Consider the following 17,274-nt stretch of genomic DNA (forward strand, 5'->3'; position numbering starts at 1 on the left):
CCTCCTTCCTTCCTTCCTTCCCTCCCTCCCTCCCTTCCCTCCATCCCTCACTTCTTTCATACTTCCCTCCTTCCTTCTCTCTTTCCTTCTCTTTTTTCTTTCTCTCTCATTATTTGTCAACTTGATGTTTTTACAGTAGCAACTATCTGGTTAATGTTTTTTATTAATTAAATAGCTGTTCTAATATATTTATAGCCCTCTTTGTGAGTTTTTCTAAGATGCTTAAAGAATTTTAAGATTTATTTTTCAGTCTTTGTATTTTATGTCAACACTTTCTCATGTGTGGAAAATATTTTTTTAATTTGTTAATGATTATATATATATATATATATATGTATATCTATAATATAAGGCAAATTGAAATGAATGCTGTATAGAGGATAAAGTAGTTTGGAAATTTCGAAGAGAAGCAATTTCTAATTTAGAATGATACCGCAGAGAAGGTAGCATTTGTGTTGAGCTACGAAGAGTGAGTAGAATTTAGAAAATTGAAAATAGGTAGAAATGGGGATTCCCCTCAGTGTTGTTATGATGTGTAATGCTAAGGGGTAGGAAATGGTCCACTGTGATAGAGGAATGTTTGGTCAGACTGGCTGGGGTGTAGCATTAGCTACCTGGAAGGCTGTGGTTAAAGGGAGACTATAGGTCAGAATGAAGAACACTTTGAATGCCAGAACTTGAGACTTTCTTCTGGGGCATATTTTTAGGAGAGTGATATGATATAATTTGTTATTTCAGAGGGTAAGTTTGATGAAAGTGGATAACTAGGTGATATAAAAGATTATGTCAGAATCTAACTGGGACACTTTAATAATCTGGGAGAAAGATCTAAAAATCGTGCAATGCCTTGGAACTATAGAGCTGAGGATAATGGGCTTATAGTGGAAGCAAACCTGACAGAGTTTCAAAAGTTGATTTGATGAAACAATGAGATGGAAATGTTTATGATAGGAATATCCAGTCTGAGGATGGTAATGCCATTAACATCAGAAGATCTAATTTCATTGTCAAGGCTATGAAAAGAAATTTTGGAACATATATATATTGTGTGTAGCAACCTGTGATAACTTAGATAGGGAACTTTGGAGAATTCAGAATTTGCTATGAATATCATTTCCCATAATCAATACATATAGGTTCAAAAATAAACATAATACTTTCCTAATAGTAAAATTATGAAATCAAAAAGTATGTGCATTTAAATTTTTGACATATGGTTGACCCTTGAACAATGCCAGTTTGAACTGCATGGGCCCACTTACTCAGTTAACTACAGATTCCTTAACAAAACATAGACAACCTCTCCAGAGTCTGATTCCAACCATATTTCAACTCCTCTCTTTCAGAGTCACAAGTTGTAGTCAGTTATTATTAAACAGGTCTTAGGCTTTGTGGCTTTACTCTTTTTTTTTTTTTACATCTTTATTGGAGTATAATTGCTTTACAATGGTGTGTTAGTTTCTGCTTTATAACAAAGTGAATCAGTTATACATATACATATGTTCCCATATCTCTTCGCTCTTGTGTCTCCCTCCCTCCCACCGTCCCTATCCCATCTCTCTAGGTGGTCACAAAGCACCAAGCTGATCTCCCTGTGCTATGCGGCTGCTTCCCACTAGCTGTCTGTTTTACGTTTGGTAGTGTATATATGTCCATGCCACTCTCTCACTTTCTCACAGCTTACCCTTCCCCCTCCCCATATCCTCAAGTCCATTCTCTAGTAGGTCTGTGTCTTTATTCTTGTCTTACCCCTAGGTTCTTCATGACATTTTTTTTTCTTAAATTCCATATATATGTGTTAACATACGGTATTTGTCTTTCTCTTTCTGACTTACTTCACTCTGTATAACAGACTCTACTTCATTACAAATAGCTCAATTTCGTTTCTTTTAATGGCTGAGTAATATTCCATTGTATATATGTGCCACATCTTCTTTATCCATTCATCCGATGATGGACACTTAGGCTGTTTCCATCTCCTGGCTTTTGTAAATAGAGCTCCAATGAACATTTTGGTACATGAGTCTTTGAATTCTGGTTTTCTCAGGGTATATGCCCAGTAGTGGGATTGCTGGGTCATATGGTAGTTCTATTTGTAGTATTTTAAGGAACCTCCATATTGTTCTCCATAGTGGCTGTACCAATTCACATTCCCACCAGCAGTGCAAGAGTGTTCCCTTTTCTCCACACCCTCTCCAGCATTTATTGTTTCTAGATTTTTTGATGATGGCCATTCTGACTGGTGTGAGATGATATCTCATTGTAGTTTTGATTTGCATTTCTCTAATGATTAATGATGTTGAGCATTCTTTCATGTGTTTGTTGGCAGTCTGTATATCTTCTTTGGAGAAATGTCTATTTAGGTCTTCTGCCCATTTTTGGATTGGGTTGTTTGTTTTTTTGTTATTGAGCTGCATGAGCTGCCTGTAAATTTTAGAGATTAATCCTTTGTCAGTTGATTCATTTGCAAATATTTTCTCCCATTCTGAGGGTTGTCTTTTGGTCTTGTTTATGGTTTCCTTTGCTGTGCAAAAGCTTTGAAGTTTCATTAGGTCCCATTTGTTTATTTTTGTTTTTATTTCCATTTCTCTAGGAGATGGGTCAAAAAGGATCTTGCTGTGATTTATGTCATAGAGGTGTTCTGCCTATGTTTTCCTCTAAGAGTTTGATAGCTTCTGGCCTTACATTTAGGTCTTTAATCCATTTTGAACTTATTTTTGTGTATGGTATTAGGGAGTGATCTAATCTCATACTTTTACATGCACCTGTCCAGTTTTCCTAGCACCACTATTGAAGAAGCTGTCCTTTCTCCACTGTACATTCCTGCCTCCTTTATCAAAGATAAGGTGACCATATGTGCGTGGGTTTATCTCTGGGCTTTCTATCCTATTCCATTGGTCTATCTTTCTGTTTTTGTGCCAGTACCATACTGTCTTGATTACTGTAGCTTTGTGGTATAGTCTGAAGTCAGGGAGCCTGATTCCTCCAGCTCCATTTTTCGTTCTCAAGATTGCTTTGGCTATTTGGGGTCTTTTGTGCTTCCATACAAATTTTGAAATTTTTTGTTCTACTTCTGTGAAAAATGCCAGTGGTAATTTGATAGGGATTACAATGAATCTGTAGATTGCTTTGGGTAGTAGAGTCATTTTCACAATGTTGATTCTTCCAATCCAAGAACATGGGAGAGCTCGCCATCTATTTGTATCATCTTTAATTTCTTTCATCAGTGGCTGGCAATTAGCGGCATAGAGGTCGGTTAGCGCCTTAGGTAGGTGGATGCCTAGATATTTTATTCTTTTTGTTGCAGTGGTAAATGGGAGTGTTTTCTTGATTTCACTTTCAGATGTTTCTTCATTAGTGTATAGGAATGCCAGAGATTTCTGTGCATTAATTTTGTAGCCTGCTACTTTACCAAATTCATTGATTAGCTCTAGTAGTTTTCTGGTAGCATCTTTAGGATTCTCTATGTATAGTATCATGTCATCTGCAAACAGTGACAGCTTTACTTCTTCTTTTCTGATTTGGATTCCTTTTATTTGCTTTTCTTCTCTTCTTGCTGTGGCTAAAACTTCCAAAACTATGTTGAATAAGAGTGGTGAGAGTGGGCAACCTTGTCTTGTTCCTGATCTTAGTGGAAATGCTTTCAGTTTTTCACCAATGAGGACGATGTTGGCTGTGGGTTTGTCATATATGGCCTTTATTATGTTGAGGAAAGTTCCCTCTGTGCATACTTTCTGCAGGGTTTTTATCATAAATGGTTGTTGAATTTTGTCGAAAGCTTTCTTTGCATCTATTGAGATGACCATATGGTTTTTTTCATTCAATTTGTAAATATGGTGTATCACATTGATTTATTTGCGTATATTGAAGAATCTTTGCATTCCTGGAATAAACCCCACTTGATCATGGTGTATGATCCTTTTAGTGTGCTGTTGGATTCTGTTTGCTAGTATTTTGTTGAGGATTTTTGCATCTATGTTCATCAGTGATATTGGCCTGTAGTTTTCTTTCTTTGTGACATCCTTGTCTGGTTTTGGTATCATGGTGATCATGGCCTTGTAGAATGAGTTTGGGAGTGTTACTCCCTCTGCTATATTTTGGAAGAGTTAGAAAGGATAGGTGTTAGCTCTTTTCTAAATGTTTGATAGAATTTGCCTGTGAAGCCATCTGGTCCTGGGCTTTTGTTTGTTGGAAGATTTTTAATCATAGTTTCAGCTTCATTGCTTGTGATTGGTCTGTTCATATTTTCTATTTCTTCCTGATTCAGTCTTGGCAGGTTGTGCATTTCTAAGAATTTGTCCATTTCTTCCAGATTGTCCATTTTATTGGCATAGAGTTGCTTGTAGTAATCTCTCATGATCTTTTGTATTTCTGCAGTGTCAGTTGTTACTTCTCCTATTTCATTTCTAATTCTAGTGATTTGAGTCTTCTCCCTTTTTTTCTTGATGAGTCTGGCTAATGGTTTATCAATTTGGTTTATCTTTTCAAAGAACCAGCTTTTAGTTTTATTGATCTTTGCTATTGTTTCCTTCATTTCTTTTTCATTTATTTCTGATCTGATCTTTATGATTTCTTTCCTTCTGCTAACATTGGGGTTTTTTTGTTCTTCTTTCTCTAATTGCTTTAGGTGCAAGTTTAGGTTGTTTATTCGAGACGTTTCTTGTTTCTTAAGGTAGGATTGTATTGCTATAAACTTCCGTCTTAGAACTGCTTTTGCTGCATCCCATAGGTTTTGGGTTGTCGTGTCTCCATTGCCATTTGTTTCTAGGTATTTTTTAATTTCCTCTTTGAATTCTTCAGTGATCACTTCGTTATTAAGTAGTGTATTGTTTAGTCTCCATGTGTTTGTATTTTTTACAGATCGTTTCCTGTAATTGATATCTAGTCTTATAACGTTGGGAAAAGATACTTGAAACAATTTCAATTTTCTGAAATTTACCAAGGCTTGACTTGTGACCCAAGAAATGATCTATCCTGGAGAATGTTCCATGAGCAGTTGAGAAAAATGTGTATTCTGTTGTTTTTGAATGGAATGTCCTATAAATATCAATTAAGTCCATCTTGTTTAATGTATCATTTAAAGCTTGTGTTTCCTTATTTATTTTCATTTTGGATGATCTGTCCATTGGTGAAAGAGGGGTGTTAATGTCCCCTACTATGAATGTGTTACTGTTGATCTCCCCTTTTATGGCTGTGTGTATTTGCCTTACGTATTGAGGTGCTCCTATGTTGGGTGCATAAATATTTACAATTGTTATATCTTCTTCTTGGATCGATCCCTTGATCATTATGTAGTGTCCTTCTTTGTCTCTTCTAATAGTCTTTATTTTAAAGTCTATTTTGTCTGATATGAGAATTGCTACTCCAGCTTTCTTTTGGTTTCCATTTGCATGGAATATCTTTTTCCATCCCCTTACTTTCAGTCTGTATGTGTCTCTAGGTCTGAAGTGGGTCTCTTGTAGACAGCATATATATGGGTCTTGTTTTTGTATCCATTCAGCCAATCTGTGTCTTTTGGTGGGAGCATTTAGTCCATTTACATTTAAGGTAATTATCGATATGTATGTTCCTATTCCCATTTTCTAAATTGTTTTGGGTTCGTTATTATAGGACTTTTCCTTCTCTTGTGTTTTTGTCTATAGAAGATCCTTTAGCATTTGTTGTAAAGCTGCTTTGGTGGTGCTGAACTCTCTCAGCTTTTGTTTGTCTGTAAACGTTTTGATTTCTCCATCAAATCTGAATTAGATCCTTGCTGGGTAGAGTAATGTTGGTTGTAGGTTTTTCTCCTTCATCTCTTTAAATATGTCCTGCCACTCCCTTCTGGCTTGTAGAGTTTCTGCTGAGAGATCAGCTGTTAACCTTATGGGGATTCCCTTGTGTGTTATTTGTTGTTTTTCCCTTGCTGCTTTTAATATGCTTTCTTTGTATTTAGTTTTTGACAGTTTGATTAATATGTGTCTTGGCGTATTTCTCCTTGAATGTGCTTTTAATATGTTTACTTTGTATTTAATTTTTGACAGTTTGATTAATATGTGTCTTGGCATGTTTCTCCTTGGATTTATCCTGTATGGGACTCTCTGTGCTTCCTGGACTTGATTAACTATTTCCTTTCCCATATTAGGGAAGTTTCAACTGTAATCTCTTCAAATATTTTCTCAGTCCCTTTCTTTTTCTCTTCCTCTTCTGGAACCCCCTATAATTCGAATGTTGGTGTGTTTAATGTTGTCCCAGAAGTCTCATAGTGTCCTCAGTTCTTTTCATTCTTTTTTCTTTATTCTGCTCTGCAGTAGTTATTTCCACTATTTTATCTTTCAGGTCACTTATCCGTTCTTCTGCCTAGTTATTCTGCTATTGATCCTTCTAGAGTATTTTTCATTTCATTTTTTTTGTTGTTCATCATTGTTTGTTTGCTCTTTAGTTCTTCTAGGTCTTGTTAAATGTTTCTTGCATTTTCTCTGTTCTATTTCCAAGATTTTGGATCATCTTTACTATCATTCTGAATTCTTTTTCAGGTAGACTGCCTATTTCCTCTCCATTTGTTAGGTCTGGTGGGTTTTTACTTGCTTTTTCATGTGCTGTGTGTTTTTCTGTCTTCTCATTTTGCTTATCTTACTGTGTTTGGGGTCTCCTTTTTGCATGCTGCAGCTTTGTAGTTCCTGTTGTTTTTGGTATCTGCCCCCAGTGGCTAAAGTTGGTTCAGTGGGTTGTGTAGGCTTCCTGGTGGAGGGGACTAGTGCCTGTGTTCTGGTGGATGAGGCTGGATCTTGTCTTTCTGGTGGGCAGGTCCACGTCTGGTGGTGTGTTTTGGGGTGTCTGTGGACATATTATGATTTTAGGCAGCCTCTCTGCTAATGGGTGTGGTTGTGTTCCTGTCTTGCTTCTTGTTTGGCATAGGGTGTCCAGCACTTTAGCTTGCTGGTCGTTGAGTGAAGCTTGGTGTTGGTGTTGAGATGGAGATCTCTGGGAGATTTTTGCCATTTCATATTACATGGAGCTGGGAGGTCTCTTGTGGACCAGTGTCCTGAAGTTGGTTCTCCCACCTCAGAGGCACAGCACTGACTCCTGGCTGCAGCACCAAGTGCGTTTCATCCACACGGCTCAGAATAAAAGGGAGATAAAGTAGAATGAATGAAAGAAAGAGGATAAAAGAAAAAATAATCAAAATAAAAAAATATTATTAAGAAAAAAAAAATTTTTTTAATAAAAAAATAAAATACAACGGAGGGATAGAATCCTAGGACAAATGGTGAAAACAAAGCTATACTGACAAAATCTCACACAGAAGCATACACATACACACTCACAAAAAGAGGAAAAGGGGATAAAATAATAAAACTTGCTCTCAAAGTCCATCTCCTCAATTTGGGATGATTTGTTGTCTATTCAGGTATTCCACAGATGCAGTGTACATCAAGTTGATTGTGGAGATTTAATCCACTGCTCCTGAGGCTGCTGGGAGAGATTTCCCTTTCTCTTCTTTGTTCGCACAGCTCCCGGGGTTCAGCTTTGTATTTGGCCCCGCCTCTGCGTGTAGGTCTCCGGAGGGCATCTGTTCTTTGCTCAGACCGGACGGGGTTAAAGGAGCCGCTGATTCGGGGGCTCTGGCTCACTCAGGCCAGGGGGAGGGAGGGGTACGGAGTGTGGGGTGAGCCTGCGGCGGCAGAGGCCGGCGTGACGTTGCACCAGCCTGAGGCGCACCGTGCATTCTCCCGAGGAAGTTGTCCCTGGATCCCGGGACTCTGGCAGTGGCGGGCTGCACAGGCTCCCCAGAACAGAGGTGTGTAGTGTGACCTGTACTCGCACACAGGCTTCTTGGTGGCCTTAGCATCTCATGCCCGTCTGTAGCTGCGGCTCGCGCCTGTCTCTGGAGCTCCTTTAAGCAGCGCTCTTAATCCCCTCTCCTCGTGCACCAGGAAACAAAGAGGGAAGCTGGCTTCATTCTTTTGTATAACAATGCTCTTCTGCATTTCTACTTGTCCACATCCTGTGTACCAATCATTCTTTCAATCAGCATCTACTGAGAACTTATATATTCTACAGTATATTAGGCCATAGGGTTACAAAGATGAATAAGAAATAGTCCTGGGACTTCCTTGGTGGCACAGTGGTTAAGAATCTGCCTGCCAATGCAGGGGACACAGGTTCGAACCCCGGACCAAGAAGATCCCACATGCTGCAGAGCAACTAAGCCCGTGTGCCACAACTACTGAGCCTGAGCTCTAGAGCCCACGTTCCGCAGCAAGAGAAGCCACCGCAGTGAGAAGCCCGCACACCGCAACAAACAGTAGCCCCTCCTTGCCGCCCACATGCAGCATTGAAGACCCAATGCAGCCAAAAATAAATAAATACATTAAAAAAAACAAAAAGAAATAATTTTTAACCTCAAAGGGCCAGCAGTGTAATGGACAGATAGACAAAAAGAAATTAATGATAGTAATAATAGTAATGGAAATATATACAGTAATAGTGGATCTGTACACAATATTAAGAGAACACGGAGAGGGGACACATAACCTACATTCAAACCTCAGCTTAAACTCCCCCTGCTTTAAATTTCTTCTATAATCAGAAGTAATCTTGTCCTTTTGAATTTCCTTAGCACAAGTGTACCACTTCTAGTTTGTTTAATAGATGCATACATATATATTCATATAGCTTTCTTCTTAGAGTTCTGATTCTAGGAAAGGTACAACAGATTAAAGCCGTGGTTTTGAATCAGAGGCTGCTTTATCTTCCAGTGGACTGTTGGCAATGTCTTGAGATATTTTTAGTTGTCATGACCGGTGGGAGGGCAGGGGGAAGAGGAGGAAGGCAGTTCTACTGGCATCTAGTGAGTAGAGGCCAGGGGTACTACTGTTATCCTACACAGGATAAATATCCACAGACTGCTGTCCGCAGCAAAGATCCCAAATGTCAGTAGTACAGAGGCGTATAAGCCCTGGTTTAGAGGTCAAGAATATGGTTCTGGAGCCAGAATTTGAATCCCGCCCCTAGCACTTAACTAGCTGTGTGACCTTGGACAAAAGTTACTTTCTCTCTCTGTAGTTATTGAATAAGCTGAAGTATAAACTGTAAGGTTGACACACAGTAAACATTATGTACATGCTTGCTGTTGATATTCTTATGTATTAGTATATGGTAGTATTATTGATCCAGAATGAGATATTTATATTTTACCACAATCCTGAGCTTAGTGACTTTCAGAAAAAATGTGGAATGACTAAATGGATAGTTAATTAGCTCTTCTATAAATGGTATCTTCTAGAACCAGTTCCTTTATCGTTTAACCCTGTGTATGAAACATCATTATCAAAAGCAGCCACTTCTACAAGAAACCATCCTGGCTTGCTGTTACACTAAGGGAAGGGAATAGATTTTCTCTGTACTATCCATCAGGAACAGATAGGTACTGAGATCTTTGATACAAATAGGGCCTTGGCAAAGATCACAAAGCAAAAAATTCCCTTGGAAGCTAAATAAATATGCAGTAGAAGTGAGAGGCAGATCAAAACCTTTTTTAAAAAAAAAACTTCTAATGCCTGACTTCTTTTAATATGGGCCATCGTATTCTCCTTTTTTTCTGCTTATGTAAAAACCAAAGAAACATCTGAAGGCCAAATACTTGCCTGTTTTTGAATAATCACTCCTTGTATGACCTTCTCCTTTCCATATAATGACTGTAACTAAACTATGACCCATTTCATTGCTATTTATCAACCAGGTGAACTAAGTGCTCTCAGTGGTATTGCAGCATTACTTTGTTAATTTAGTTACACCTTAGTATCACTGATCTTCTTTCTGCCTGTATCTTTTCAGGTTGCATCAACAGTAAAAACTCTTAGCTTATGAATAATGTATATGGAAGTATTATCCGTATTTACTTTACAGATTATTTTGGAATAAATGTAAAAGTAAAGCATTTTTCTTTGTATACTGTACAAACTTTTTCTCAAATGTTAATAATATTTCTCTAATATTAGATACCAAATATTATTATACATTAACAAAGATCTGATGTACCTGGAGTTATTTATTTAACAAAATTTTAAATGATTTTTAAAATACTAAAAATTTTGAACCCATAAAGCACTATCCTAATAAAATAGCAACTATCATTTCTGCATGTTTTTCCTATATATAGATATTTCATATCTATATGTATCAAGCAGGGGTCTCCAGAGAAACCGGATCAATAGGATATGTGTGTTTGTGTGTGTGTGTGTATATAAGAGAGTCTTATTAGCTCATGTAATTATGGAGGCAGACAAGTCCCAAGACCTCCAAGGTGAGCCAGCAAGCTGGAGACCCAGGAGAGCCAATGGTGTAGTTCTGGTCTGAGAACCAGGTGAACTAAGGGTGTAGTTCCACAATGAAGGCCAACAGGCTCAGGACCCAGGAAGAGCTGGTATTTCGGATCAAATCCACAGGCAACAAAAAGTTGATGTCCTAGTTTGAAGGCAGTCAGACAGAAAGTTCTTTCTTACCTAAGGGTGGGTAAACTATTTTGTTCTATTCAGGCCTTCAAATAATTGGATGAGGACCACCTATATTGGGGAGAGCAGTCTGCATCCAAAAAACCCTCTCACAGAAATACCCAGAATAATGTTTGACCAAATATCTACGCATCCCATGGTACAGTCAAGTTGATACATAAAATTAAGCATTATACTATATACATAAATGATCAACAGATGTATAATTTTATAACCTAGTTTTTAAAATGATGTTAATAATTTTATATAGTCTTGTATAAAAATTATTAAAATAAAATAACTCAATTAGCCTCCTGACAAGTAAATGTAGTAAAGAATCTTAAAATACTACCAGTATCTCAAAGGATCACAAATCAAAATTAATATATTAAGAGAAATATATTTGAGTATGTAATTAGTCATTTTTGCTAAAGGTATGAAAAATGTTTTTCATCTATGAGACTCTTTGAAAAGGTGTTCCCGTGTGAGGTTCTTTGAATTCTAAACAGAAATATGATACAAATAGCCTACATCATGCTGCCTTGAACTTTATGCACATTTAATTGAATTCAGTAGGCATGTATTGAATATCTATTATGTACAAGTTCTGTGTTAACTGCTAAGAGGGATATTGAGATGTGTTAAAAAGGCTTTCTCAAGGAAGACAAATAAGGACACAACTATGTTACAGGTAGTATTAGTTAACTGTTTCATTAGAGATACAAATGAAATAATAACTATCATATAAGAGAGAATGCTTTATCCTGTTTGAGAAGATTTGTATAACATACATAATAGATAACATCATCTCTGGACTATCAATAATGGGTGGAACTTTTATTGACAGATGAAAAAAGAAATTCTTGGTAGGAAGAACTGCTCAAGAAATGCTGGGAAAGAGAAAGATTTATTTTGCCAACAGAGAATTATATAGTAGTTCTGAAGTGTTAAGTGTGATAGAGGAAGGAGTGATAATTGAAGGAAAGCTTAAAAACCTGGAAATGGAGCTAGAGGCAGGTCAGAGTGAACCTTGCATATCATCATAAGGAGTTTGGATTTTGGGGGCTTCCCTGGTGGCGCAGTGGTTGAGAGTCCGCCTGCCGATGCAGGGGGCACGGGGTTGTGCCCCGGTCCGGGAAGATCCCACATGCCGTGCAGCGGCTAAGCCTGTGAGCCATGGCCGGTGCGGCTGGGCAACCCCATCTCCTTCCCTGCTGTCTCCCAGCATCCAGCAAGGGGCCTGCCTTGTAGCATGCTCAGTGAAAGAATGCTAAGAATTTGGATTTTTGAAAATTGGGAGCCATGAAAATATTTGAAAAGAGGAACAACTAATCTGTAATTTAGGAATAATTTTGGAGGCAATACTAGGAATAGATTAAAATGCTGTGAGATTGTAAGGATACCCAGTTTTTTTTTTTAATTTATTTTTTATTATTAATTTATTTTTGCTGTGTTGGGTCTTCGTTTCTGTGCGAGGGCTTTCTCTAGTTGTGGCAAGTGGGGGCCACTCTTCATCGCGGTGCGCAGGCCTCTCACTATCACGGCCTCTCTTGCTGTGGAGCACAAGCTCCAGACGCGCAGGCTCAGTAGTTGTGGCTCACGGGCCTAGTTGCTCCGCGGCATGTGGGATCCTCCCAGACCAGGGCTCGAACCTGTGTCCCCTGCAATAGCAGGCAGATTCTCAACCACTGCGCCACCAGGGAAGCCCGGATACCCAGTTTTATTTGTATTTATCTCACCTATATCTAAAGAGGATTTGAGACAGTTTGTATAATTAAAAAATACAGGTGAGAAAATAAGGGCAAAATGAAAAGAAAAAATAAAGACAAGAAAATAAGATTGGAGCCCTGGAGTAAGATTGGTGCAAAAAAATGCTCGTGGTAAGATTATTCAGTACAGGTGGAGATGGGCTAAAAGTCTAGCTCTGAAATCACTTAACAAGAGAACTGGAAAATGATTACTTATAAGGATTAACTGTCCTCACTTCAGGCTGATAATCTTGCTCCCTGTTTCACAGGGGAAAAAAAGTAGAAGCGATCAGGAGACTTCTCCCAAGATCCCACAACTGGACTACCTACATAAATTTTCATATTCTTTGCTTCCCTACTTCAGAAGAACTGTTGACAGAGGTGTCAAGCCAACTCCTTCATTTGTGCATTAGCTTCCACTTCCTCCCGCTTACTCAGCAGTGTTCTCCCAACAGTCTCCTCTCTCTCCTGCAGTTCCAGTTTTCCCTGTTGGATAATTCCTACCAGCATAAAAATATGTTGTCCTTTTTTCAGTCTTTAAGAAGCAAACAAACAATGAAAAAGGAATCTTTTCTGACCCAACTTTTTTCTCTATCTACCGCTACCCCATCCATTCTTAGTAAGAAAAATGCTAATCAAAACTGCAATGAGATTTTTTTTCTCTCTTCAGTTTGGTAAAAATCCAAATCTTCATAACACATTCTATTAATAAGGCTTGTGAAAAAATCATATGTTGCTGGTGGAAATGCAAAATGATAAAACGTCTGTGGGGAAAATCTGACAAAATGTATCAAAGCTATAGATGATTTACTCTTTTATTCATAATCTAAGAGAGTCAGTTCAAGAGGAATACCTGCATGTACAAAATGACATCACAAATCTGTTTGCTAAAACATTATTTATAATAGCAAAAGTTTAGGAAAATTCTAATTGCCCATTAATAACAGATCAGTTAAGTAAACAGTGCTATAGCCACAAAATGGAGCTCTATGCAGCAGTAAAAAGAATGACATCTCTAAACATTGATATGGAAATGCCTGTCTTGTTAAATTAAAACTGCAAGGTGTCGAGTAATTTTTTAAATTTCTGACCTTTTGTAAAAGAAGGGGAAAGTAAGACTATTCCTATTTGCTTGAGCTTTCATAAAGAAACTTTAAGTAAGAACTAATAAAAATGATTACTCATAGCAGACAGTCTAGAAAGTTGTGGGGGAAAAAAAAAGTCTGTTCTGATCATTTCCAGTCTTATTTTCTGTTTTAAGCTCTCACATACTTTAATGCAAAATATGAAATGATGATTTTCTCAAATCATGTGTTGCCCTTTCTTTGGAGCAAAGTCATGAATATATAGTACTTGCTAAATTAAGTTTTTACATAAAATGATTTTTTTTTTAATTCTGTTCCTAGATCCATATTTATTCTCTTGGAATGACATTGTATTGGGGGGCTGATCATGAAGTACCTCAGAGCCAAGTAAGTCAAGTTGTCACATTTGTACAACTTTACACTTTTTAAGAAGTTCTGTGTATTTATGTGTTCTACAGTGTGTTGTCAGGCACACCAGTGTTTCTATACTAGTTGTTCACATTAATAATGTCACACTCTCAGAATGAAATAATAAAGTACTAAAGAAATTATTTTTCTTAGACTGTTCTTAGAATTATAGCAGTCACTACCTGTTTCAGCAGTTCACTCTGTGAAATATAGTAGCCTCTTCAAAATTATAGCGAGAGAAATGGGAGTCCACTTTATTTCTTTTAATTTAATGACTGATAAAGGGGGATTGTAAATTTCTTTGATGATTCATTCTTGAACAGAAAGTGATAACCTTTTTTGATGTAAAAACTGTAGGAATAATAGTAGCTCTAACTATGTCTCAGAGTTTATACTTCATTACTTTTTCTCTTGTCACTTCAAAATCATATTTCACTACTCCTGCAGCAGCAGACACAGATATTAAAGTAACACTTTGTGGGGCCTTAGGCTCTGATGATCATTGGGCTGCTTCTAGTCTTTATTTTCTAAAATAACTGATTTCCTGAAGACACAGTAGTAAACAGTAATAAATATAATCAAAAATTTAAAAATAACTGTATTTCATCAAAGGTGTAGCATACAGAATTGTGTCATTTTAGGCATTTAGAACTCCAAACAAAAGTAACTAAGTGTGTTTTCGGGGTTTTTTTTTTTTTTTAATCAAATCAAGAAGCAGTAAGTATTTTAGGCTTTTATTCTAAAATTCAGACATCTTAAGATCCATGAAAAACGAATGATAGTCTTCAACTTGGTTTCATTTTACATCATGAAAAATACTGTATATTTACTTTCCTCAGTTTCAATTCTATAAATATAAACGAGAAACTTAAATTATTACTGGAAATAATAGGGTCATTTTATAGAACCTAACTTACATGTAAAATGTGATCACAGCCTATAATTTAACACTTTCTCTTTTCTGGTAACTGAAAATGAAGTCAATATATCTATAATGTGTAAATTGGATGGGAAGTATAAGCATTTACTTCTGTTTTACTGTCAGATATCATAACTGTTTTGGAAATATTTAATATTAATTCAGAAGTATTTATTAAGCACCTACCTTATGTCAGACACTGTACCAGACACTAGGAATATAATGTCCCATGTCTGTGGAGTCCTATCACAGGTACAGACAACCAAAATAACCAATTACAACGCAATGTGACAAATGCTATGTTAGGGAAAATGGAGGGTGCTATGGAAAACCAAGCGTTGGAGCCTCTAACTAGACTTGGAGGGTTAGAATAGGTTTATTAAAGGACATTGCTGCTAAGCTGAGCTCTAAAAGATGAAATATAATACCCAAATGGATGAGAAGTGGAAGGGAAGGGTCACAGGTAAAGCATATGTTTAAACCAAAGTGGATGTACCAGTTCAAACTCCCATAAGCAATGCTTTTCTCCTCACCACTACTTCGTATTATCAGTCTTTTATTTTAACCATTCTACTGAGTGTATGTATAGTGACTTCTTTCTGTGGTTTTAATTTGCATTTCTTGGTATGATTATTGGACATTTAGATATAATATTCTATAAATTATGTCAACTAATTAAAAAAAACTCACATTTTGGCTTCTGTTTCACCAGCATAATGACAACTTATATTTAAATGACCTTGAGTCATTGCAGTATTTGAAATCTCTTCTAAGTTATCATGAGTGTCAAATTACATTAAATATATATCAAATATATTTCTTTTTTGAAATGTTAGGAAATTGTTTATTCCCCCCAAGTAGTGTATATATATAAACTGCTTACCAAAATACTTGGATAACCAAAACATTCCATTTCTTAATCATACCAAAACCCCCCAGAGTTTTTCTATAATACCTCCTACCTTAGGAGATGTCTGTTAACCAACTTCTGCTAAGAAAATTTTTGGATTATAAAAATGTAAAATGCAGTTAAATATACATGCTACTAGGTAAGAAATTTATTTCCTCCAGGTGTGTTTGGTGTGGTTCCTGTGACTCCTGGAATGGTTTGTCTCATGTTAGTTAGATTTACTCACACTTGCCAACATTACCTTTTCTTTATTTATATGCAGCCTATCAAGCTTGGAGATCATCTCAACAGTATACTGCTTGGAATGTGTGAGGATGTTATTTATGCTCGGGTTTCTGTTCGGACTGTCCTGGACGCTTGCAGTGCCCACATTAGGAATAGCAATTGTGCACCCTCATTTTCCTACGTGAAGCAGTTGGTAAAACTGGTTCTGGGAAATCTTTCTGGGGTAAGCCACAGTTCCAATTGGTTCGTATAGTCATACTTTAAAATTTAGTAGCATTTCACAAAATTTTCTTTAAATATGGATAGCATTTTCTCAGTGAAGACTAGGAACAGGAGATTGAATTTCAGGTTCTAATGTTAATTGTTTATTTGAAACAGTTCTTAAAAATCTAGAAACCCATTGCAATAATTTAGTCTCCTAGATTTTATGGGAGTTAGTCTTTTATTAGAACTTTATTGTAGCAGGTATTATAGAATCACAGCATGTTAGATCTGAGAAGTCTTCTTGACTCTTCTCTTACATCTTTTCCTATGGAGCTTTCAGTAAGTGATTCTACCTACTGTGAAAGTCGTATGGACGTGCAAAATGGGTTTTAGAATTATTTAAATGCACTTTCTGTTGCTTTATACCTCTTTCTTGCTCACTTGTTTTTTTCTTGCGGTACGCAGGCCTCCCACTGTTGTGGCCTCTCCCGTTGCGGAGCACAGGCTCCGGATGCGCAGGCTCAGCAGCCATGGCTCACGGGCCTAGCCGCTCCGCGGCATGTGGGATCTTCCCAGACCGGGGCACGAACCCGTGTCCCCTGCCTCGGCAGGCGGACTCTCAACCACTGCACCACCAGGGAAGCCCCTTGCTCACTTATTAGTCTGGACTTCTTAGGTATTCTCAAACCCTCCCTACCTTCTTTGGACATTGGCACCTGGTATGTAAGGGGGATGCATGCTTGTATCCCTACTAGATTGTCCCCAAACTGGGACTCCTTTATTTTCTCTCTTGTCTTAGATATGAAGAATCCCAGGACTAACAGTCTCTGTATCTAATAGTCCCATTGCTGCATTTCTTAAGCTATATTCTATCCCATTTGCTCTAGTTTGGACCCCCCCCCACCCTTGGTTTTTGATATTTGATGTAGGTCTAAACTTTATCTGTTCTTACCCTTTAGGTTATGGTGCCTGAGTCCCTCTCCTTTATGTAGGCTTTGGATAGATTTACTGCTATCACACAGGGTTCTTGCTGGCATCCTCTTAATTCCTCATCCCTAAGGGTTTAGTTCTGCCATCTTAACCAGGATGTCGTATGGCTGGCAGGGGTATATCCAAATTCCACATGCTTTGCCAGTTGATAAGAAACAGGCTCATAAAGTCTTCTAGGCAGATGGTTTGTAAACCGTACCCCAAGGAGCCTTTGCGATTCTGTAGTCAGAGGAAGGGAGGTAGTAGAGGCTAAGTGAAGAGAGTTCTCGACTGCTTATTTCCCCTCCTTAACTAGAGCTGATTTATTTGTTTA

General features: G+C 37.5%; 1 protein-coding gene across 5 annotated transcripts in view; it reads left to right on the forward strand.

Annotated features, from left to right (window-relative positions):
• The window catches only part of PTPN13 (protein tyrosine phosphatase non-receptor type 13), a 230,421-nt gene that overhangs the window by 82,034 nt on the left and 131,113 nt on the right, over positions 1-17,274 (forward strand). For all 5 annotated transcript variants that reach the window (XM_007465716.1, XM_007465717.1, XM_007465718.1 and 2 more), the window contains 2 exons: positions 13,627-13,692; positions 15,805-15,990. In XM_007465716.1, the coding sequence (XP_007465778.1) occupies positions 13,627-13,692; positions 15,805-15,990 (252 nt within the window). The remainder of the gene's footprint in view (positions 1-13,626; positions 13,693-15,804; positions 15,991-17,274) is intronic.

Source organism: Lipotes vexillifer, unplaced genomic scaffold (genome assembly GCF_000442215.2).
Source record: "Lipotes vexillifer unplaced genomic scaffold, Lipotes_vexillifer_v1.1 scaffold301, whole genome shotgun sequence".
Lineage (NCBI taxonomy): Eukaryota > Metazoa > Chordata > Mammalia > Artiodactyla > Lipotidae > Lipotes > Lipotes vexillifer.